At 28.7% G+C, this 24,755-nt stretch overlaps 2 protein-coding genes across 2 annotated transcripts; one reads left to right on the forward strand and one right to left on the reverse strand.

Annotated features, from left to right (window-relative positions):
- Nucleotides 1-250: 250 nt before the first annotated feature.
- Nucleotides 251-2,357, reverse strand: LOC113856063 (transcription factor MYB101-like). The gene is made up of 3 exons (XM_027487692.1): nucleotides 2,010-2,357; nucleotides 605-1,508; nucleotides 251-486 (listed from the first exon to the last, which is right to left on the reverse strand). Exons 1-3 carry the CDS (start codon nucleotides 2,355-2,357, stop codon nucleotides 251-253), a joined length of 1,488 nt encoding a protein of 495 aa, XP_027343493.1.
- Nucleotides 2,358-18,291: 15,934 nt separating this feature from the next.
- LOC113854629 (arogenate dehydratase/prephenate dehydratase 1, chloroplastic-like) lies at nucleotides 18,292-24,117 on the forward strand. The gene is made up of 11 exons (XM_027485755.1): nucleotides 18,292-18,724; nucleotides 19,804-19,871; nucleotides 19,960-20,052; nucleotides 20,290-20,490; nucleotides 21,016-21,096; nucleotides 21,201-21,296; nucleotides 22,638-22,715; nucleotides 22,793-22,882; nucleotides 22,972-23,039; nucleotides 23,341-23,422; nucleotides 23,665-24,117. The coding sequence occupies exons 1-11, from the start codon at nucleotides 18,457-18,459 to the stop codon at nucleotides 23,719-23,721; spliced, it is 1,182 nt and encodes a 393-aa protein (XP_027341556.1). The 5' UTR covers nucleotides 18,292-18,456; the 3' UTR covers nucleotides 23,722-24,117.
- The last annotated feature ends 638 nt before the right edge of the window (nucleotides 24,118-24,755 follow it).

Below are 24,755 nucleotides of genomic sequence, written 5' to 3' on the forward strand. Positions count from 1 at the left end.
GGAATTTGGCTGGTATGCTATGCTTTGATCCTAGCTAGCTAACCCAATCTCTAACTCCATATACCTAAATAATTTGATTAAACATGCACATTTTAATGTCAATATAGTTCTCACCGCTATATCGATCTCTAGCCCTCTAAATTCTAACATATTCTAATGGGTATTATATACCATGCGTTTACTTCATCAAGAATTTTTAGATTTGTAATCATCACAAAACGCTTAATTTTTTTTTGTCTGTAAGCTATAATTAGCATATGCCTGGCATGTTCTTCCAGCAAGTTCCAAGAGTCCAAGCAAATTCTTGATTAGTGGGGCCAGGTGATGAAGCATCGGGTTGAGTTTCAAGTCCCAATGACTGACTTTCCTCTTTACGGTACCACTCAGGCATTGGCATTTCTGAAGGAAAATGGTTCAGCAGGCTAAACAAATCATCATCCATCGAATTCAGTTCTTCCAATGGATCTTCACCAATCAGTTTCTCCCCTATATATGCATTAAAATTTTCACTTAGGGAATCACTATATATCAACCATGCAAGGAGTAAATTAAAATAAAGGGATCATCAAATTTATCAAACACAATTAGATTGAAAGAGTTTCACCTTTTGACAATTCGGAAGAGCTAAAATCATTCCTTTGGGCTTCATTACTTGTGTTGCCATTGCTCTTCTTCATGGTTGACACCACAGGCTCAGTGCCTCCCACTTCTACATATTCCTGATCACCAGCCATGCTTTTCCTCTTATGAGATAACTTCTCAGCTAAGATTGAATCCTCACCATTGAACTTGTCATTGCGAGAAAGTCCATGAGCTTCCATCACTAGAGCGTCCAACAAGCCACTGTTTCCTTGAGGAGATAATGGTGCAACTTCATAGTAGTCATTATTAACCATGCTTGAAGGTCCCATCAAGCCATCAACAACACCACTTGCATAAGATGAAGCTGGTGTTGCGGTTTGGCTTGAAGATATCTCAGTGGTTGAGCTTGGCACCAAAGGAATTGGATCATATGGAGATCCTGCTATGAAGCCATGATCACCATAGCTTTGGTAATCACGTGAATCAGTTGCGGCAGAACAACTAGGAGGAGCAAAACTCTGGTTGAAAAGGGTAGAGGATGAGGATCTATACGGAGAAACCGGGGATAATGGCAAAGCAAGATTTACATTTGCACGATTTTCATTGGAAAACTTAAATTTCTGGCTTGGATTGGTATAACAATTTGCAGAATCAGGCTGGTTTTGCATAGGATTTGCATTAGAATAATGGTTTTGGTTTGGTTCATTGAGCTTCTTGGGGTAACAAGAGGATAAGAGTAAAGAAAATGATGAAGATGAATTAGAAGGGTATGGTTGTTGCTCCAAGTAGTGTTGTTGTTGTTGTAGATGGTATGCAGTGGCTTCTGCATGGACTTCTGGGGGATAAAGGGGTAACCCTGCTCTCTGGCGCCTTTTCATTCTGGTATTCCAAAAGTTCTTTATTTCATTATCGGTCCTACCAGGTAACTGAAAGTAGAAACATGTTAAGGATGGTGACAGAAATAAGTAGATGGGAATCAAATAATAATTACAAAAAGGGCATAAAAGTTGAGTGTTTTAGCCTTGAAAGAAAACTTTCAAGGTGGGTCCTCATCAAAGTATAGTGTTGAAAGAAAGAAACAAAGATGGCAATTTGATATTCAGACAAAAAGACTGAGGTAAGCTTATAGAAAAAATCCAAAATCGGACAATATGCACAAAACTAGAATTAAAAACAAAAAGGAAAAAAGAGGGGACAAAAAGAGACCCGATTGGAGTTCAAAAGCGAAGAAGGTTTCTCTTTTTTTATGATTGCACCAAAAACCACGAAAAAACAAGCGAAATGATGACATGAACACAGCCCGCAAAGAAAAATATATATACATAATTTCAAGTAAGCATTATTATTATATGAGAGCTTACTATATTTACAACCACCAGCATTAATATTCGATGTGTGTATATATATATATATATATGTATATATACCTGTGCAGCCATTCGAGCCCATTTGTTTCCAAGCTTAGCATGAAGGTCGACGATGATTTGTTCTTCTTCATGAGAAAATGCACCTTTCTTCAAATTAGGCCTTAGATGATTGGCCCATCTAAGTCTACAACTTTTGCCACACCTTAACAACCCAGAATTCTTTTGCACAGAGTTCCAATTTCCTTCACCATACTTCTTCACGTACTCTACCAAGACAGCATCTTCTGCTGGGGTCCATGGCCCCTTCTTCAAATGACCTCTTGCTTCACTCTCATCTTTTGATCCGTTGGTGTCAACCTCTGTGACAGCTTCATCGTTGTTGCTGTTGTTTGAGATTGTTCTAGCCATAATTCGAAAAGAAAAAAAGAGAAGCCAACTTTTTATTCTAGAGCCCAAAATGCGAGGTGGGGGTGGTACGAGAATAAGAATGTGTATGTTGTTGTTGAGAGATATGGGTGAGAGTTCTCTCTCTCCTCTCAGAAAAAAAAGGTGAATAAAAGAGAGAGGAGAGATAAAAAGGATGAAGAAGGGACAGAGAGATGTAAGGGAACAAGCCCTTGTCTTCTCTTTGGCTTCTCTTTTTGTTTTGATGTTCAGACAAAGACAATGGATTTTAAGGAGAAGAAGAAGAAACTGAGAAGGGTGTGTGGGGCCAGCCAAAGGCAAAGGTAGCGTTTGAGGGGTGAATTTGGTGTTAAGATTGGAGAGAAAGAAAGGAAAAGAAAAGAAAAGAAAAGAGGGAGAGAAGGTGATTTGTGTAATGAGAGGTGTGAGCTATCATTTCGCTCCGCGTTGCATGCTTAGTGCTACGTCCATATACGCGTTTATCATCTCAACCTTTCTTTAATTCGCGTGTTTGCATAAGACTATATTTAGAAACGTAAATTTCTAGTTTAATTTCCTTTAATAAGTTAGAAGAATTGCTAGGTTAAAATGAGGTTAGTAATATATGAAAAAGTACTTAAAAAATGTTTTAGAAAGTGTTACTAGTGCTTTTTAAAAATATAAGACTTTAAAATTTTTAAAATTATTTATAATTATCATAAAAAAAAGTTGAATATAATTTAAAAGTTATTTCAAGTAATAATGACGAAGCTAAGTTTAAATATTTTAAAATTTTGCGAATAACTTACACTTTACTCTTATAAAATAATTTAAATTTAAATATAATATATAAATTATAAATTTCAAGCTAATGTTATCAAAATAGAAAATATATATATATATATTATACCTATAAAAATGGCTTTAATATTATTTTATTTGTATAGTATTTTTTTTAATGTGAGAGCAAATGCATAATAAATAATATTTTTTTATTAGATTTAAAGTGTATAATATTTAAAATGTATTTAATTTTGTATTTTTTATTTTTAATAAAAATTTATTTATACAGAAATTTTTATTATATATCGTCGATAGATATTAGAAATACAGTTCATCAACTATTTCTTATGATATTGTTTTATAAATTTATTTAGAGTTTTGTTAATTTCAATTTTTAGAACAAAAATTAATCATAAAAAAAGAGATAATTTTTTAAGACATTTTTCTTAATATTTTTCAATTAAGATTAACAACATTAAATATAATTTTTTTATTAAAAATGATAAACAACATCTAAAAAATAATACATAAGGTTTGTACAAAATTTTATTTACAAAAATCACATTCATTGTATTGACTTAATAAAAGTACAATAAATATTTTTAGGTAAAATTTTATTATTATCATTATTTTCTTAAGCATAATTTTAAAATTTAAGATTTTTTTTATCATTATATTTATCTTGTCACTATTTTTTTATCTTTTCAAAATGTATTACTTCAATTAATTTTAATTTTTAAATAATTAAATTTTACAATGTATACTAAATTAAAGAGACTTTTTAAATAAATAGAAATTTTAAATTATATTCTAATAATGATCAATGATAATTTAAATTTAATATTTAAAATATAAATTTTAACACATCTATCAACAAGAACAATGTATCTTAAATTTAATTTTATAATTTTAACATTTTTAATTTATTTTTATTAAATTCAATAAATTTTTAATAATGATTTACCACATTAATAAATCTATTTTTATTAAATATATATGCAATACATGATATATTTACTTATATATATATATATAATTATTACTGCTTGCAATTTTTTGTCAGAAATATCCTATTTGTCTTTATTGTCCCACTTGACTTTTATTTACAATGATACTTTAGGTTTTTTATAATTAATGCTTTTTCCACTATGTGTAATATGCAGTTTGACTATATTAATGATTCACTCATTAAAACTTTCAAAACAAAAAATATTTTCTTGAAAATGAGAAAAGTAAAAGATATAATATATGGTGCAATAAAATTAAAAATACATGAAAATGATTGTAAAGAAAATACATATGTAAAAGTATAATTATTTTTCTCTAATTAATTGAAGAACGTAAAAAAATAAAATAAAATAAAATAACGACGGAATGTTCCTTAATTAATTCCACAGCTAATTTCATTTATGCAAAATATTATACAAAGTCAAAGAGTAGATAATCTTGAAAAATATGTTTTTAATAACCATTAGATGCTTAATTTTATTATTATTATTATTATTTAGTTAATTTCAAATATAAAAGATGCGTAACAACAGTTACAAATAAAGAATGCTAAGAAAAATATTATAGTAGTGCATAGCAAATAAACAGAAAAATAAAATAAAAATCAGACACCTCCGCTGAGTTCGAAAGGGTTCTTGGAATGGTTTTTTATTTTATTTTATTTATACAATTCGAATGCTTAAATTCATTTTCATTTTCATGAATTTCATTGCTAAATTCAGTTATTTTTAATATATTTATTATCAATTATCACTTGATCTGTAGCCTTCGCTGTTGGGGAAATTTTCAGCCCAGCTCTTACTGAGTTGTTGGGCCCATGTTCTTCACCTTTCTGTAAATTCCCATACAGTTCAAGAGTCAATATTTACGTACTCTCAAAATAAAACTGTTCTCTTTCTGTTCATTATATTTTTCAGTGATCATATTTAACTCTTCTTTGTTTTAAGATTAAAAAAAAAATCATTTTTTAATGAAGAAATCCGTTTCAAAGTAAATAAATGATCCACAATCATATTTAATTATTTAATTTAATTGTATTAAACTATAAAGCAAATAGAGACTTAAAACACTTGAATCAACACTGATTGAGAATATTTTAACCTAATCTATAGTCCTGAATTTGAGTTTTAGTGAATAAAATTATCTATAATAAAAGATAATTGTGTTTTTTTTGGACATTTGCAGCTTTCTTTTATTTACGAGTATATTATGTGTGTTAAAATGAGATTGTGGTGAGAGATGAATAAAAAAGACTTGGAATTGACCATAAAAAGGAAAAGTCTTGGCAGAAAGTTGAATGTCCCTCACATTGATTGCTAAGAAAGTGTTTGGGGTTACGTTCTTAAGTGTGAGTAGGCAAAACAAAAGCAAATCATTTCGTCACTACGGTTCTTGGTCATGGAGGAAGTTGTAGTTGCGTCGGTCTAAGATACGTTAAAAAAATTATAAAGTAAATTTAACGTTAAATTCATAATTATTAATACTTTTTTATTTTTAATGTTTATAAATTTTAGTAACTATGAAATAGTTTTTAAAATGATCATTTATATATACTTTTATTTTATGTTTATTTTATAAAATAGAAAATTATTTAAAAATACAACAAAATTATTAGTAATTTTAAATAATATAAATTTATATTATATTTTAAAAATGTTAATAATAGTAAATTTTTAAATTGGTATCTCATATATTAAATAAATAAATATATCTATATATATAATTAATGAATAAGTGTCTTGTCAACATAATTTTTATAAAATTAATGCATATAAACATTTATTTATTTTTTATAATATAAATTAAAATATTAATAGCTGTTTTTTAATAAATAAAATTAAAAGTAATGGTAGTTAGTCAATAGTCATTGCAATAAACCTTCTATTTAGTTATTTTGTGTGGCACGCACATAACAATGAAAAAATAAAATTAGTTTGATTTTTTAAAAGCACATTGAAGTTCCTTATAGTGTGTTGAGCTTTTTGAATTGGTGTTTCTAGTTTTTTTTTTTTTAATTAGAAAAACATATTTTAAAGCTTTGGTTACATTTAATTGAATTCCCACTCATGCCATTATTGACTATGAAATTCGTAATTAGGTGTCTGGTGCATATAACTGCAATGCAAATAATTTAAAATTAACTATACATAAGCATTCATTGATAAAATTTAACCCGTTTGCCATGAAGAAAAAAACTTATTTTAAATATTTTAGCTGTAAGAGATCCCATAAAAAGGGTCTAACAATAAAAGCTTCTTTGAAAGTTAAATATAATTTTTTATCAAACAAAATATTTCAATCTATAAAATGCATTACCTTAAATTAGAGCACTATCTTTGAAGAAAGGGTTCATAATTTAATTTTTATCATGAAAATTTCTGTAAAAAAATAGCTTATTAAATAATTATGATTATGCTTATTAAAAAAATAAGTTTAAACAAGTAAATAGTCCCAAAAAATATATACCACATAAAAATATTAGATTTACCTATAATACTTAAATAAGTAATTTATCGATAAAAATATATTTTCTTAGAATTAATTTTTTTTCTTTTAGGCCTATAAATTTTTAATTAAAATAAAATTTCATCATTATGCTTATTTATCAACAAAGTAATTTATTATCAAGAATTCACCAATATTTAACATTTAAAAGTTTTTTAATTTTTCTACTTTGATTGTTATGTGAAAAAAAAATCATATTCCTATTGTTCAATATTAAACTAAACACATCGAAAATAAGTTTTCTCACTTTATACACAATGAAAAACCTCTGTATTATCTAAACTGGTAAAAAAAATATCAGTATGGATTCAAGGGAATATAATGCAATAAGTCTTTCTATATTACACAATGCAAATTCTTCTAATGACTTCAAAATTTATCCTCAAAAAATTATATTTTAGCCTTAAGTTACACAATATTAGAACGTACTAGTAAGAGAAAAATAAGGTATAAAACATTATATAAATAAAAAACATTAATTTAAAATTTAATAATAAACTTTATTTTTTAAATATTGAAATTTGACAAAACTAAAATCAAAGCAATATAATTTTTAAGACCTGATTGTTTATTTAAGTTATTTACGTACGTGAAATATTATTTTGTTAATTATTATTATTTAATAATTTTCAGTTAACACTAAAGATTATTTTCAAACAAATAAATTTTTAAGATTAGAACTTACAAAATATTTTTATATGAATTAATTTTGAAAATGATATATTTTTAGAGATTATTTATTTATTAAATTCTGATAAATATAATATTAGAATATTTAAAAGTAACACTGTTGATGATTGAACAGTTAGAATAAATTATCAACTGATTTTACTTTGTCTACTTCTTCCAGATGGCACTCGAATTTGAAGCGTTTGTTTTTCCGTTAAAATTGAAATCTTAGGAAAGTAATTTATTTTTCTTAAAAAGAGGGAGTCTCACTGATAAATGTATAACTTTCGTTACGAAAATAAAACAAACAATCTTTTATTTAATTTAAATTTAATAATTTATTATTTTATTTATAATTAGATTTAAATTAAATAAAATGTTTAAATATAAAAAAATTCTGTCTATTCGACTGTCCTTTTATATATATAGATATATATAATCTGTATGCAACTAAAAAATATTTTATCACTACGAACATTATAATTTTACGTTAACAGTATATTGTGCAGATTATATATGCTATTGTATTGATGAAGTTATATACTAACAGTTTTATTATAAAAATAATAATATACATCATTATGATATTAAATAGTTAATATCAGGCTAATAAAATTTATGTTAATAACTTTTTTATATAAGAAATAGAGCGTTCTAATAATTTCTACTGTTAGCCAAACGCCTGTACAAATACTTTTTCTGTAAAAATATATATAACTTTATTTGTAGTGATAATTGTGATTTGAGAAATACTTAATGAATAAATTTGAGACAAAAGGGCCTATAAATGGGAAAGCAAAGAGCTAGTTGGATAACGTAGCTGCTATGATTTTGTCCAAATCCAATCGTATCTATTTAATGGGGCCACTGATTATGATTTTGTTTGGAGTGAAGACAAAAGGGAAGAAGAGAGTAGGATTATGATCAAATCATCAACTTGTCGCACCATTTAAATAACGCCCAATTTACATGGCTGCTTCAATGTACTTCACCCACATCGAGGAAAACCAAATTAAGAATAACTATGGTCGCTATGCCAAATCAACCAATGGTTTCCTTCAAAGATATGTAACCAGTCTTCATTGAACGTACTGCTCAATCCATTTTAGCAACCCAATTCAACTTTTAAAGTTTATCAGATTAAATTAAAAAGTTTTTTTTACTTAAGTTATAAAATTTTAAATTTCATTTAAATTCGTATTTTATAATTAAATAGATTAGTTCACTCAATTTGGATATAGAATTAAATTATTTTAAATCTAAAATTTATTTCTTATAGTTTGATAGATTTAATTGAAAAGTAATTCATTTTATCAGCTCTAACCAGCAAACTCTGATGAATTCATGATGCTTCTCTCACGTCACTGCATGGATTGATAGATACGAAAAGGTGTAAAGTTTTTTAACTTTTAATGTGAATCAATTTTGTATGGTATCTTATCATTATGGTTCCTTGGAAAAAAAAAGGTCTACAGCAAACGAAACCAAGTCATCAGGGTTTGATTTGGTCCACAACTACCATCTTTTTCCACCTTCTCTAATTTTCTGGGTCAGATAAACTTTTTTATATATACATTTTTACTTAACAACTCAAATTTTAAAACAATTAATTAATAACATAATTTATTATTTGTTATGATGTCCTAATCTATAAACTATTTATTATTTTTTAAGATATAATTATGCATTAATACGAGCGTTTCTTTCAAAAGAGATAAAAAAAAATACTTTATTATTTTATAAAAAGTAATCGTTTAATTAAATTTAACCCTGGGTAATAAAAACTTAAAAATAAGGTAACATAGGTCTATTCAAAGCACCTTCTCGTGAGTCTTACGCTCCAAACACACGAGTTTCACCTTCGTAAAGATCCACATTTCATAAAGATGCACGTTATCATGATTGGTAATTTAGTACACACCCAATGCTAAATCAACTACACAGAAAAGGGGAAGGAACACTTGTATATAAAGCATAAACAATACACATATATTTGAGAAATATACCCATCTATTACTTATGATTGATTTTTATGATAATTTTAATTGTTTTTTAGTTTATATTACATGTGAAAAAATGAAAAAAAAAGTTGAATTAATTCAATTTATTATATTTTAGTCCATTCAAACTTTTTTTTTCTTCATGTGAAACCTATCCAACCTGATGAGAACAACAAATGAGAAGAAAGTGAAGTGAAATAAGGGTTAAATTAAATTTAATTGATTAAAAAACCATAAATATTTTAAAAATGAAAAATGTAATTATTTTAGAAAAATGAGGAGAGGGCAGGGCTGGCACTATCTAGCTATATATGTATGGATGGAGTGAGTTGGAAGAGAAAAGAAAAGGGTAATAGACCCCACATGAGGATGCATCTTGAGGAATAACCTAGCTATTCTCTATACCTCGAAAAGGAAGGATTCCCCTTCATTAATTCTGCCGTGTCCCCTCCCTGCAATCACTCTCTATCATTCTCATTATTCTTCTTACTCTTCATTCTCATCTATATAGCTCTAAAGTGGCACAATCCCCCAAACCTCACATAATTGATCATTTATAGCTCTATATTTCCATTTTTATGGGGGAAATCCTTACCTAGCTTCAAACAACAAATATTTTTGGATAAAATAACTACCCATGCTTGGTTTTAGTAGTGTTCTTTACTAATCAAATTTAAAATTTTATCTTGTAATATATTATAACATTAAATATAAACATTTTATTAGAATAAAACTTTATTTTTAATTAACGAACAACACGAACAACATTTAAGTTTTTTCTAACTTTTTCCTTCCTCTTAGAGCATCCTTCCTATTGAATTGAATGTCAATGAATAAAATTTAAGTAAATTCAAAACTTGTGATTTTTTTGGAGGAAGAACATCTTTCCTTATGAATATTTTCTCTTATCAGTTTTTTGGGTGTGTGCTTATTCACATATTAACTAAAGAACAGAATTCACATATCAAACAGTTAAATGTTTTAACAACTTTAAAAACATCATTGAATAATTTTTATATCTTTGATATAATAAATATTTTTTGTAATTAAATGTTTAGTTCTTTTAATAAAAACTTTTACTTTCTTAATTAACTAAAACAAATAAGCACATTAAAAAAACCATTATTTATTCATGATATATAAATTAACTTGTACAGGCTAACAATAGATATTAGAGACATTCAGTATTTAATATGAGTTGATGGAGGAACATCTTCTCCACTGGATGATCCAATAGAAAAGAAAAAATACATACATTTTGTTAGTCCCACGTGCCACGTCCTATTTTAGAGAAGAGCTCTTTTCTCCCGATAATCTGATATGGAATATATCTTAATTATTTTCCACCACTTTACAACAGCATGCTTAGCTTCGCATCATTATGCAGCTAACAATAAATGGCGAATTGAAAACTAAAGTGTATCATATACATACACAAGATCAACCTTATTCTCCTGCACTTCTCTTCATGCTTTCCCTAGCTATATCATTTGTAGGATTAATATTATTTTATGAATATGATTAGAAAATACAAAAGTAATAATTAATGGTTGGTACAAGCTCTAATGGCCGACCTGATAACGCCAATATTACCTACTGCTGATGCTTATATGCATTATACATAATTATGTATGCATTTTATCATGTAATTGCTACACTGGCTATGTCCATATATGGTATGTTATTCAAGTTAAATTTACTACTAATTGTGTAAGGATATAACTAGTATAGCTACTTATTGGACCATACTATTTAATCTACCTCTTTTGATCAGAGAAGCAGGAATTCGGATTAATATTCATGGTGACGATGTTTTGGTTCAAGGATTACCCTTTCTGTCCTATCTATGTTATTCAAGTTAATGAATATATTTCTTAGGAAATCAACATGAGATAAAATTAGAAGGTAGGAAGACGACAAAAGGAAAAAAATTAAGAAAAAAAAAAAAAACTTGTATCTAGGAAGGGAACAAAGGTAATTAGTAGCAAGCAACCAAACTTGGTATATTATGTATGTATAGAGTCACCCAGTCACTCTTAATTCTTAGATAAATTCCACCATGAAACTTAATGTCTTCTGCAATTCTGCTTAATTAATTGATTTAGTGATTTACCATGAAACTTAGTATAATTATAATATCACCAACTAAACCAAATGGTATATTATGGCTCCATATAATCTAAATACACCTTCTATGTATACATGTATAAGCTTGCTTTTCATGATTCATCTATAGGAAGAGCTTAATTTGTTTTTCTGCAGATGTACAAAAAGAGAATCAGGGACTTATGCATCTATAAGAAGCAACACAGCAGAAGAAGAAAAGGAACATAAACGAAGCAAGAAGGAGAAAATCAGAACAAAGAGAAAACAACTACACAATTAAGCATTGAATACACATACCGGGGTTTGAAATTCCGGGGTGTAGGAGATGGAAAGAAGTGCAAAATAAGATATTGACGCGGCTCAATCAAATTACATGGCTGATTTTTCATATCAGTCATGTTTTCAAATTGAGGCGCGTCAATACCTTAACATGTTTGTGCTTCCTACATAGCACTTTTCCATCACCTCCATGGATGGCTGACCCTTGTAAATAGCTAGAAAGCTAGCTAACTCCATAACATCCTCTCCAATTAATCTTTTACTATTCTCCTTCTTTTCCTTCATCTTTTGAGAGAAAGCAAAGAGCATAACACAAGTTGAGGGTGGATGCACCTTTCTCCCTTCTAAGATCTCTCTTCTACTTTGCAAAACACATCATTTGGAGCCCATAAAGTGGAAAACGTCATAAAAACCAAACCGGCTAGTGCTAATGTGCGACTGCACTGTTTGACTAATGACCACTTTTCCATCTTCACGAATGGAAATATTAATTAAAATTTCATCCTCAATTTCAAAAAAACACTTAAAAAAAGACTCACCAAGTGTTTGTGTGTATAGTGTATACTACCCTCCCTCTAGTGGCTTGGCATCCACGTACTCGTGTATCAAAATTTCCAAAGTGCCTTGCAAGTCGCAACAAAATGTTGCCTCCAATGCATCAAGACTCAGAGGGTCTTATTGGAATTTCATCTGCATGGATGCCTTCAATGAGGCGAAATATAAGGTCATGATAGAGACTCAATTTCCATGCCCTCCGCTGTATATATATACATATTAATTAAGTTATTATGAAATACACCAACCATTTTGGACCACTGACGGTGCCACAACGCCTCCTAACATTTGGAGAATATATAAAATGGGGTTTTGTTATAAAAACTATATTTGTGTGATACTTTATTTTTAAAAATTATTTATAGCTACCCATATGCAATAGTAATACTAGACACACTTTCATTTTTTTATAAAAAAAAATTACTGTATCCTTGTAGGATTTCTAACATGTAGTTGGTTTTATTTTTATTTGTGGATATATTTTATAAAAAAAAACATAGCATTATTTTATTCTTACTTTTTAAGAAATTACAAAATAATAAAAATAACGAAAAGTCTTACTTATAATTATATATAATTTATGAAATTATTATCCAACTTAATTCGTATTCTCAAGATTAAGTTTTAGTAAGTGCACCCATGTCAAATACTTAGAAGTAGAGTTTTATTGCTTCTAATAAAATTATCCAGTTTAAATAAAATTGTCTCATACTAAATCTATAAAAAAATCTGAAATTATTATTTTCACGTTATACACACCTTCCGATTTCCTCGCTGGGCCACTACTCATTTTAATGCCCAGCCACCAACTAATTTGAACCTCAAACTTGGGTTACTGGAATTCAGATTACCACTTTATTGAAAATAGACAGGCCTCTTATACATTATTAGCAAAATGATATATTAAAATAGTTTCTAAAATTATCAAACGTTAATTATTTTAATATATGTAGTTAAAATTTCAGATATGAATAAAAATAACCATCATTTAGAAACGTTAGAAACTAAACTAACTATCATTTGATAAATTTAAAAATTAAAATAAATTTTTTCTAATTTTAAAAAATAAAATAAGAAATTAACTTTATACTAATAATTTTTATTGGGTAGTTTAATGTAGTACTCATTATTCTCCGCTTTATATTAGAAAAATATTTTAATATGATGATATTTTAAAAGCATGATTAAAATTCAAATACTTAAATTTAATACTAACAAAGTCCTACCAATTAAACTCTTGCTTTGATTTGAAATATATTAAACGTTAGACATTTTAGTTTTTAAAATATTAGAAGTATCATGTTAGCATTTAGTTTTCATCTTCTTTAGAAATTTTAGTCACTCCTACATTGTTAATAGACAATAACTCTGACATATATAATTGATTATATAACAAAAATAACATTATATCTGATATAATATATATTTTTCTTTTAATTCTTAAGATTGTTAGCAGTCAAATGTTTTAGTCTCTAAAATTGTTATTGAATAATTATTTTAGTCCTTATTTCTTGAAATTTTTTTATTTATATCTTTTTCTTTTTCTTCATTCTTCCTTTTTGAAAACTACCATCGCCATCAACTATTTGCTCAATATATACTATCAATGTAAAAAGATTGGCCATTCTCGTGAGGTGTTTGATCAAATGTCAAAAAGGAATTTGATTTCTTAGATTGCTATAGTTGTTGGGTATGTCCTATTGAATATTATGAAGGTGAATAAATTATTTGATGATATGTTGCAAAGAAATATGGCTTCTTAGAACACAATGATGCAAGAGTTTGTGGAAGGTGGGGATTTGAGTTGTACTAAGGTGTGTTTGATGTTATGTCTAAGAAGAATGTTGTTTCTTTCTCATCATAATTGATGGGTATGCAAAAGTCGATAGTATCAAAGTTCTTGTTTGAACAAGTTACAAAAAAATATGTTCTTATTTTACTACCATGATTGATGAGTTTGTGTTAATTAATCTAACATCTATTTTGGCTTAGTTGGGATTATTAGTGTTGGATGGCAGTGACTTTGTTGCCAATGAAAAATGCAGAGGTGAGGTAGTTTTTGGTGAGGAAAAATAAAGGAGAAGTAAACGAATAGTTCTTATACTAGAACTAAAATGGAGGGTGATAATTTTAGAGACTAAAATGCTTAACGAATAACAATATTAAGAACTAAAATAAAATAAAAATATATATTATACTACATACAATATTATTTTTTTCACAAAATCAATCATATATGTCATTTAACTTAACATGTTAGTAATTTATTATTGTCTAGGTATGAGTTTAAAGACTAAAATGTGTAGCAAAAAAAAAAGTTATAGACTAACGTAATATTTTTAAAATTTTAGGAACTGAAATGTTTAATACTTATTATTTTCAAAACTAAAATAAGAATTTGGTCTAATTTTATTAACAAAATTCCACCACATCTAAACGAAAAATAGTCAAAATTTATATATATATATATATGTTGAATAAGATTTGATTGTTGATCATATGAAAAAAAAATTATTCGAAGAGACAAATTATTTTAATAATTTTTATGCATTGACTAAATATAAATAAGTCAATACTATTTTATAAGGTTTATTTTTTATAGAATTAACTTTCAAAGATGAATTAAATTTTATATTCTAACATTAAAGAATTATACATACATTAAAATTTAAATATATGATATGCATCAATTACATAAAACTCAATGAGGTCTTCACCTCTAGGTCAATCATTTAAGTTTATATTACTATAAGTTATACCAACTCATAAATTATTCAATAATTTTTTCTTATTACTACTGTTATCGTTGTTATTATTATTATTATTTCTTTTGCAGCAGAAATAGTGTCACAGGCTGGCCAAAGCAAAACTGCATGACGCGCAAGTTCCTTTGATTTAAACAGAGTCAAATACTTTGGGTGTCACCTACCCACCTAACTCATAGAAATCAGCCTTATATCTTCAGTTGTTGTGTGAACCTCTGAAGAGGTCGATACCCATCTCTTTCATGTTTGACAAAAGAATTGTGGTTTTGTTCTTCCTATTATTCATTATTGCTGATCGTGCGAGTGCTTTCTTCTCAGCAAAGGATTCCAAATCCCTTAATGGGATCATATACTATCTTGTCATTCTCCACCCATAACATTGGACGAATTATTACACTATCAGTTTCTATTAAAATCAGGCTTCATTAAGTGAACAATATGATTTTCACTGTTTCAGCTTGATTAATTTACGAAAACCCTTCAACCTTAAATTATTAGTCCAAAATCTTTGCTCAGTTTCTGAACGTGAATGTCACATTGTTTTTGACTTTTTTCTGCTTACTAGTAATTCAGCTATTTATAAGTCAATAGCTTATTATGAGACCAGAGAAAATATATATAACGTGCCCTCTAGTCTTTTTAGATACATTACATAAATAAACTGAAAATTCTGGTGCGGCAACATTGCAAGGGAATGGATAATTAAGATTTAAGGGAAAGTTGACACATGCATTAGCTTCTACGGTCAAAAAGTACAACAATGGCGCCGAGGGAGTTTATCTATTGTTATTCTAATTTATTTGTAATTACTTTCAATTGTTTTACCATTTTTAAATATATACTTTTTTAAAACTTAATGAAGTCAATTATGGATTTTGTTTTTATTTTTATATCTATATAATTTTCAACTGTTTAATAAAGTCAACTGCATATTAGGATACATTTTTTGGACGAAGAGATTGAAAATATATAAAGAAGAAGAAATGTAAATGATAGTGTTTTTTTCAATTGATTTAAGAATAAACAAATAAAAAGAATTGAAGACAAAAGTTATATACAATTAAAAAATTCTTAACTATATATTTCAATTGCTTTGCTAGCTTCTTTCTCAATCATGGAGGCAGCGTTTCAAACACAATGTCATATTTAAAATTATTATCATGTCATAATCATAAATTTGTATAAAAGACTAATTGGTTTGATAAAAAAAAAACCTCACAACTTAATTAAGTATCATATTAAACTTTTTATTTAATATAAGACTTATTGATATTTTTAAAGATGTAATGTCATTGAGACTAAACATCAAAATGACATTGTCATATATAGATAAAATAGTATTTCTATTTATTCATTAAAAGAGATATATTCTTTGAAACTGGAATTAATTGTTTTTAATATCTAACATAATGGAAGAAATGATTCTTAAAAAATGATAAAGTATATAAATTTTTTTTAGCAAAAACTTGTATAAAATGTTCTATTTTTGCATAGACATATTTTGTTAAAAAAACATAAAAATATTTTAATCGTAAATGAAAATATCTATTGTGTAAGAAAAACAAAAAATAAATTTGTATTTTCATTTGTATAAATTATATAAGAACAAAATTCTATATTTATGATTCAAATTCTCTCTCTCTCTCTCTTGTGTCAATTGCACCATGTAATTAAGTTATTTTTTACATTTTTACTTGAGCAAAAATTTTTCACTTGTAGGGCTGTAGTTAAAAAAATTTGAATTCCAATAGTTTAACAATGTAATTACTGGTTGGCTCTCCTTCACATATTAATATACTTGCTTTTACACATGCTTTGTTGATTATGTATATTATTGTTTTTGTTTCCTGTATTTTTATCATCTTATATATAATCAAGATGTTCTTTTATTATTGTGATTTATGACACATTTATGCTATTATGATTTATAATTAGTTTTTAATCATTTTTTATTATGCTAATCTCTTATTTGTTTTAATTTGATTGGGTAAATTTTGATTTCAAATATATTTTTCTTTTCAATTTTATTTTTCAATACAAATTTATTACTTAATATAACTGTTGTATAATTTATAATGACAATCGCTTTACACTTGTAAATAAGATAAAATATTAAAAATATTATAATCTATTTTTTATTAAAAGATATACTAAAATAAGTAATTGTATCCTTCCTTTTTCCTTATAAAATAAATAAAAAGATAATTATTCTTTTTCATTTTTCCCATCTTATGAATCAGATAAATTATTTAATAGTTTGTCTTATTATCTACGCTTCACTCCTCTTTAAATAAATATATTATATATAAGTGGTTGGTTTGTTGCAATCAAATAATCATATTTATGGGAAAGCCAACGCTGCTGCAGATTTGCTCTCCAAACGGGGCCCTCTCTTCGTATGGTGCTATTACCTTTGAATTTAATGATGTTTATTTGTTGACTTTATTATATTTTTTTACATATTTTTTTTTATTTTATAAATTAAAGTATTAAATAAAAATATAATTATTATTTAAAAATATTAAAAAATTAATAATTAAAAAAACCTGTAAGCCTAAAAAATAGATATTTTTTTTTAAATACTCGTTTTATTAAGCTTCTTTCTTGTATTATATATTTTTGGAATCCAACTCCTTGGTTATTCTTCTTCATGACTTTTATTATGTTGGTGCTAAAATGTTTTAAATTAATTAAGAATTGAGTTAGAATATTTTTTATAAGCACTTGTGTAGTCATTTTCTCTTCTACTTTGAGCTAGTTATTAGAATTGAGTTAAACTCAAATCTCTTACTAATAAGTTAGTTTCGTTTTTTCTCCAACTTATTTTTCTCACCAGAGATAAAAAAAATAAAAAATATTTAAGACGTGTTTAGAAAAAAAATGAATTGGTTGATATAAAAATTAATTGAGAATTTTAAAACAAAGTAGTTTATAATTTTTATAAATTTTTAAACGAATTTAATTATCAAATTAAGTACATAAATTCTTATATGATAAAAAAATATATATTAAGCGTTTATTTAGAAATAAATTAATTTCAGCAAATATTTGCTTATCAAGCGATTACCCAGACCATCCTTAATCAAATAATAGACACAGAATCAAACAAATCATAGAAGCTACAAGCAAAGTAACAGAGGGGGACTGCATTTAATTATCCAAGATACAATTTTTATTTTTAATAATAATTATTATTACTACTATTATTCTGGCCATCGTTTTCTCTCCCTGCATATCCCTCCTTTGATCAATTCATATATTCCTTGAATCCCCAAATTTCTTGTCCCTATCTGTTTATTTTAATGCAACATGAATTCTGACCAAGTGTTCTTCTCCTCAACACAAGCAAAGTTTTTAACTTTTCTCTTACTTGCACTTTAGATTTTAGTAATGGTTTTGGGTCTCAGAGAACACACTTCAACGAGGGAGAATCGTTGACCCTTTTCTATCTCTATGGCTGCGACAACATCTCTTGGTGTAGCTGAACTTGCAAGTTCTCAACTTTGCTGTCAAAATTTGAGGACAAGACGCTCTTCTCTTGCACTGAAGAGAACACGCAAATGGGTGTACCCTGGTGGGGTGTGTGTTGGTGGAGCCATGAGGATTTTGGAGGATGAGAATCCATGGAAGCCCGGGAAGATAATGGCGCATTTGGTTGATCATCATCAAATGGATGGTGATGTCTCCCATGGATCGCATAAGGATTTAGTCTCCCTTCCAAGTGGGCTTTTTTCAGTTTGTCTACTATTATTCACTTTCTTCAAGATGGTTGTAGGAGTATTGTTTAAGGAACTGTGTTGAAAGTTTGTGAGCATTGAATATCCATGTTGGATTTAGTGTATTCTGTTGTTTTTTGATTGCTTTGTATGATTGAATGAATGAATTCTGGTTTTATGTACTTATATATATATATTTCAAATGGTTAATTGGACTTGCACACTTCTTTTGACAACTTTTGCAAGACCGTGGTTGGGTGCATATTAGTTTTTGAACTTGATGCAATAGTGGCTTATTACGTTTTGTTATCAGTCATGATAAGGAGTATACTGGGCCCGGGTGAGAAAATATAAACATTGACACTTTAGCTTGGAGTATAGCATACACAAGTTTTGATTTGGAGTCACTTAATTTTATGCAAGTGAACTTCTGATTCAAAATTAGGAATTTTGCTAACACTGCTTAACTAAAGAGTGGATAAAGAAGAAAAAAAAAAAATTCTCAGGCTGCTTTTAGCTTTTGTTGTTATAGTCAAAGTAGGCCGATGAAATGTGGGCAAGATGATGTGATTATTTGGTGAAAGATTTGGAATTTTAGATATTATTTCTCCCCGGGAGAATTACAAAATAATGAGGAGGGGACTCTTACTTTATTCTATTTTTTGCCAATATGAGGAAGGAACTTGTTGAGAATGTCAATATCAAATATAGATAAGAACCAGGTCTGTTGATTAAAATTATTTTTTCACACAACTGTTCTTGTGCTTTTTTTTTTTGGGGGGGGGGGGGGGTTTCTTTAAACTATCTTACATTTCTCATTACTTTCATTCATGTTCTTGAATGCTGAGAAACATTGTTCAGAATTTGATATGCATCTTACGAAAAAGTTATCTACTCATATAAAGAGCTATAGTGCTATGATGAGACTAGTTGTAATTATTTAGAAAGTTAGAGATCGTATTCTGTTTTCTTTTCCATCTAATCTCATTATTGTTTGATTGTATGCATTGCCATTTTATAATTTGTTACGAGTTTTACTGGCAGATCTCAGATTTTGCAACTACTGTTTTGTCACTAATTGCAGAGCCATTATCCATATCTGATATTGTGGCTGCTTCTGATGGTGGTGCTAAAGTACGAGTATCATATAAGGTATGATCACAATGTATGTGTGGTTGGCTGCTTGCCACCGCATGATTTGATACCCATGGTTCATTATTTGCTTGGATTATTGGATTAGGGGATACCAGGATCATACGGTGAGGATGCCGCACTCAAAGCTTACCCTAATTGTGAAACAGTTTCATGCAATGACTTTGAAGAAGCTTTTAAGGTTTGACAAAATCTGTAATATTCTTAAAGCTAATCTTTGGATAAAACTCTAATATTCCTTATATTTAAAGATTTGTTGCAAATGATTTTCACCTTCCAATTCAACATGCTATATGCTTTCCCAATGGCAAGGACTTATGGCCTTCAACAATGTCTTTCTGACTACCTTCTAAAGTTATATGTGTCGATCCTTACCCATTCTCCCCACTCATTTTCCTACTAAAAAAATGTCTGACAGGCTGTTGAATTATGGATTGCTGATAAAGTTATCGTTCCAATAGAAAATACGTCTGGGGGAAGCATTCATCGTAACTATGATTTACTTCTTAGGCATAGGCTTCACATTGTTGGTGAGGTGCAGTTGGCTACTAACCTCTCGCTTCTAGCTCTGCCTGGTGTCAGAACAGAGTACCTAAAACGTGTACTAAGTCATTCTCAGGTCAGCCTTTATGTTGCTGGCACTTTTTTAAATGTGGTAGTGTAGAATTGCTATACTTTTATAAGAAACCTATTGTTGTCGCATCTGATTCTATGCAACATTAGAAAGTAATAGATTGCTTTAGTTTTAAAATTTATATAGCATTTCTCCGTCCATGAATGGACCTGGAATTAAATCAATTAATTTTCAAAGTACAGTTGAGTTTTAAAGTTTCAAACTGGTTGAATTGTTTTCTTGAAAGCTGGGTAAAAATTACCATACCCATTAGTGAAACAACAAGGAGAATATAACAAGTATTTCACATTGTCTAATTTGTTTGACAGTGACTAATTTTGAGCAAGTAGTCTGTAGAACACTTAGTTTTCAAACCCACATTTGGGTTTTGTTAGTTTAAGAATGGGCACCTTCTTGATGTATTACTGAATCTATTTGTAGTATTTTATAAATAATACACAAGTGTTATTGAATTCCTGAATGTATACTAGTCACAATAGAGCTGTAAAAAATTGAAGGGTTTGCTTTCAGGCTCTTGATTTGAGTGACAACTTCCTCACTAAATTAGGTGTTGCCAGAGAAAATGTTGATGATACAGCTGGTGCTGCTCAGGTAATCTATCTATATATCTTATGTGAACTCATAGTTCCTCTAATGTATTTTTGTAAAGAATCATTTTGTTTTCTGCTTTTCTTAATGGGCACATGAGATTATAGATTATAGCTTCAAACGGTCTGTATGATGCTGGTGCAATTGCAAGCATTCGAGCTGCGGAAATCTATGGGCTTAATGTACTTGCGGAACGAATCCAAGTAAAATCCCTTACCAATCATCATTTGCAAGAAATCTTCAATTTACTTGTTGCTTGTTACCCTTACAACAAGCAATAATACCAAAGCTTTGTGGTTAAGAAGTTTGTGTGCTGCATTTTTCTGATCTGAGTGATAATTATAAAGTAGCAGTGATCTTGTTTAAGAGTATAAACATAGTAATATAAAATTATTTGGTGCTCCTTGAGCATGAAAATCTCTTGCTATGTACCATTTAGTGTGTGTACTGCCTCAATTATAACTTAAAAATGCATCTTAGATTGGAGACAGTGACAAACCATATAGCTGAGTGTACATTCTATAAGGCAAAGGCAATAGTATTGGGGAAACCGTTATGAATTATGAAAGTGTTATCAACTACATATTCTCTTCTAGTGTAAATATAGTTGTTGAGTGGAGGCAGCGTGTGGATCGCCTATGGCCTTTCTAGATTGTCTTCATCTCTGCCTTTCTTCCAGATAATCCAGACCTCTATTGTCTCTAATTTTTCAACATGTTTGAGAATAATTTCCCTAAAAGGTTATGCTGTTAGGTGGAAAGGGTTTATATCTGTCAGGAACCCAGAAACAGAATATGAGAATATAATGCTTTTGAATATTGAATCACAATAAAAAAGGAGATAATTCCCCTCCAAGAGTTTCCCCTTTCTACAACTGAGCTGCTGCCCAATTCACAAATGGTAGCATAACTGAGTGAATCCTTCTACCTTTGTTCCCCCTATTATGTATTATTAACCCCTTCTAATTGACTAACTATTCTAAGTTCTAACTGATTGTAAGTAACCCCCCCTTCCCTTATATTCTACTCCTAACACTATCTAACTACTTGTACCCTTTCTTTATTGTGTTTTTCTTTCTCATTTGTTTCACTTCAGTACGGGAATGATGTAGATGACTGGATGCTTAGATCCATTTTGAATATCTGCTAACTAGTCTCCTTTCTATCCTTTTATTTGTCGTCTAGGAATATACTCTTTACACCCTTGAACAAATTTTAAGTGAAAAGCTACACCCATATACTCCTATGATAGCATATGAATTTTTTTAAGTTGAAAATTTTCTTAAATGGGTTTAAGTTAATAAGGTGAAAATATTACTGATATAATCATAAGCCAACTGCTGTGCAATTGCTTTGTGTTATTCCTTCCAATGACAAGTATATGTCAGACAGAAATTAGTCACTACAGAAAACTTATGTTATAAAGTGTATTAGACTCGTTCTTTCTTTCATTGGTCAACAAACAGCAAAAATAGAGGCTGAATTTTATGCCTTCATATTACTGTAAATAAGAAATGCTTGTGTTGGTTTCAATGCCTTGTACAGGATGATTCTGAAATCATCAGTCGATATCTTGTGCTAGCAAGGGATCCTATAATTCCAAAAGCTGATAAGCCCTTTAAGGTAAAGCCCCTTGTGATCTATATCATGTCACAATCATGCTACAAAAGAGTCTAGAATCTAGTATTCATTATTTTCAGACAAGTATTGTGTTTACACTCGACGAAGGCCCTGGAGTGCTGTTCAAGGCTTTAGCAGTATTTGCATTGAGGGACATAAATTTATCCAAGGTATCTCTGGAGAAAAACCCTTCTGCCTGTTAGTCTAGCTCGTTACATAATGATTACAAGAAAATTAACAATTTGTATTGTGAATTCAGATTGAAAGCCGGCCACAGAGAAATCGGCCTTTAAGAGTTGTGGATGACTCTAACACTGGAACATCCAAGTGAGTTAGGGTTTTTTTTCCTTTTAATATCGGAACACTACAATTGACAATTGCCTTTCACATCATATTGCTGCATGCAATGCCTGGTTCAAGCTAGTCGGTCTTTAATTGCAGCAGTGTTCAAACATGCCATCTAATTTTTCACTCCGAAATTGTTTTCTATTGTGGATGTGCTATTTCCTTTTCTCTTCAATTCCTGAGCTAAATAGTTTATGGCAAATAGACTCTTAGATTTATTGAACACTATTTTCTTATATGTTGATGCAAACATTAAAATAACCTATGGTATTTTTCAATTTAGGTATTTTGATTACCTTTTCTATATTGATTTTGAGGCGTCTATGACCGAGCCACGAGCACAGACTGCTTTAGGACATCTACAGGTTTGTTCTTTGACATCTTATTTTATGATTTGAATTATTTTTCAATTCTTCTGTTTGCTCTTATCTCTTCTTAAAATTTTCATTTGAAAGAAACAAGGGAAAAAGTACTAGATAATATTGTTCAATTGTTTTAAATACAATCTTAGTTTTAGTTTTGGGAAGCTCTAATAATTAATTAGCCACTTCAATTTTCTTGTATTCAGTACCTAATCACATATCAAAACCATTATATGTCCCTACAGGAATTTGCCACATTTCTTCGGGTGCTTGGTTGCTATCCCATAGATACAACCATATAGATTATACTTTATAGCTGTGTGCTGTTATATCGGTTAAGTTTTCAATAAATGTCATCACATTAAAACCTGAAACTTGGAAGAGGATTGGGAGCTAACTTCATGTCCAAGTAAAAGAAGAGCTGTCAGAAATCAGAACGAAATGTATATGATTACATTTGCTGATCCTAGCCTTAGAACTGTTCGTGTTTGATGGTCATTGAAGATGATGTTCAAGAACTCTTTCAAGAACTCCAAGAAGGATACTGAGGTATAAGGGTTTAGCCAAATATGTACTTTTCTTTCGATCACACATTGTCAAACCTAACAAAAGGAACAAGAAAAAGGAAAAAAAATTCGTTGATGCATTGTTTCACACTGAAATAGCGGTAATCAAGAAGAACATGTTTGGTTCGCATCTCAAGTAGTCGTATCTTGTCTCGATTCTTGTCGTAACATCTTTCACCCACCAAGGTTGTGTGTTTTTGTTATATTCTGACCGTATTATAAGCATTTTTTACGTAACGACTTATATAATAAATTTAACTATAAAAATTATTAAAATCAGTCAAAAACAACTTATTTTAAAAAGTTATATAAATAAATTTATTAAAGTAAAATAAAATAAAATAAAAATTATTGTCGTAAATTGTTTAAACGTTCTTTATTCTAGTTGCATAAAGCCTAATATTTTATAATTCGAACCTAACAGAAGAAAGAAAAGATCACGCTCTTTCGGCAATGAATGAGAACATGCTTGATTCGCATATCATGTCGTTTCGTGTCTTGATTCTTATTGTAACATCTTCCAAGCCGCCAAGTTGGCACGTGTTCTTCCCATATTCTGATCACATTACGAAATTAAAAGTATTATAATTTCTTATTTTGCAAAGATTAAGTAGGAATGCTTTGAATGAATAAAGTATTGAATGTCTATTTGGGAGAGTTACCCATGCTGATATTTGGGTCATTTGTATGTTTAATTCATTTTAAATAAATAATTGTTTACTTCTATTCACTTTTAAAGAAATTTAAAATTAATTTGGTTTTTTTTTTCA

The sequence above is a fragment of the Abrus precatorius genome, unplaced genomic scaffold, assembly GCF_003935025.1.
Source record: "Abrus precatorius isolate BTA unplaced genomic scaffold, Abrus_2018 Scaffold11, whole genome shotgun sequence".
Classification (NCBI taxonomy): Eukaryota; Viridiplantae; Streptophyta; class Magnoliopsida; order Fabales; family Fabaceae; genus Abrus; species Abrus precatorius.

Excerpts from the sequence above, each read along its gene's own strand:
- LOC113856063 (XM_027487692.1), bottom strand. The coding sequence starts at position 2,357 with ATGGCTAGAACAATCTCAAACAACAGCAACAACGATGAAGCTGTCACA. Across the intron at positions 1,509-2,009 it reads GGGCTCGAATGGCTGCACAG|TTACCTGGTAGGACCGATAA; the intron begins GTATATATACAT and ends TTCTACTTTCAG. Across the intron at positions 487-604 it reads CTCTTCCGAATTGTCAAAAG|GGGAGAAACTGATTGGTGAA; the intron begins GTGAAACTCTTT and ends ATGCATATATAG.
- LOC113854629 (XM_027485755.1), top strand. The coding sequence starts at position 18,457 with ATGGCTGCGACAACATCTCTTGGTGTAGCTGAACTTGCAAGTTCTCAA. Across the intron at positions 18,725-19,803 it reads GGATTTAGTCTCCCTTCCAA|AGCCATTATCCATATCTGAT; the intron begins GTGGGCTTTTTT and ends CACTAATTGCAG. Across the intron at positions 22,716-22,792 it reads AAGCTGATAAGCCCTTTAAG|ACAAGTATTGTGTTTACACT; the intron begins GTAAAGCCCCTT and ends CATTATTTTCAG.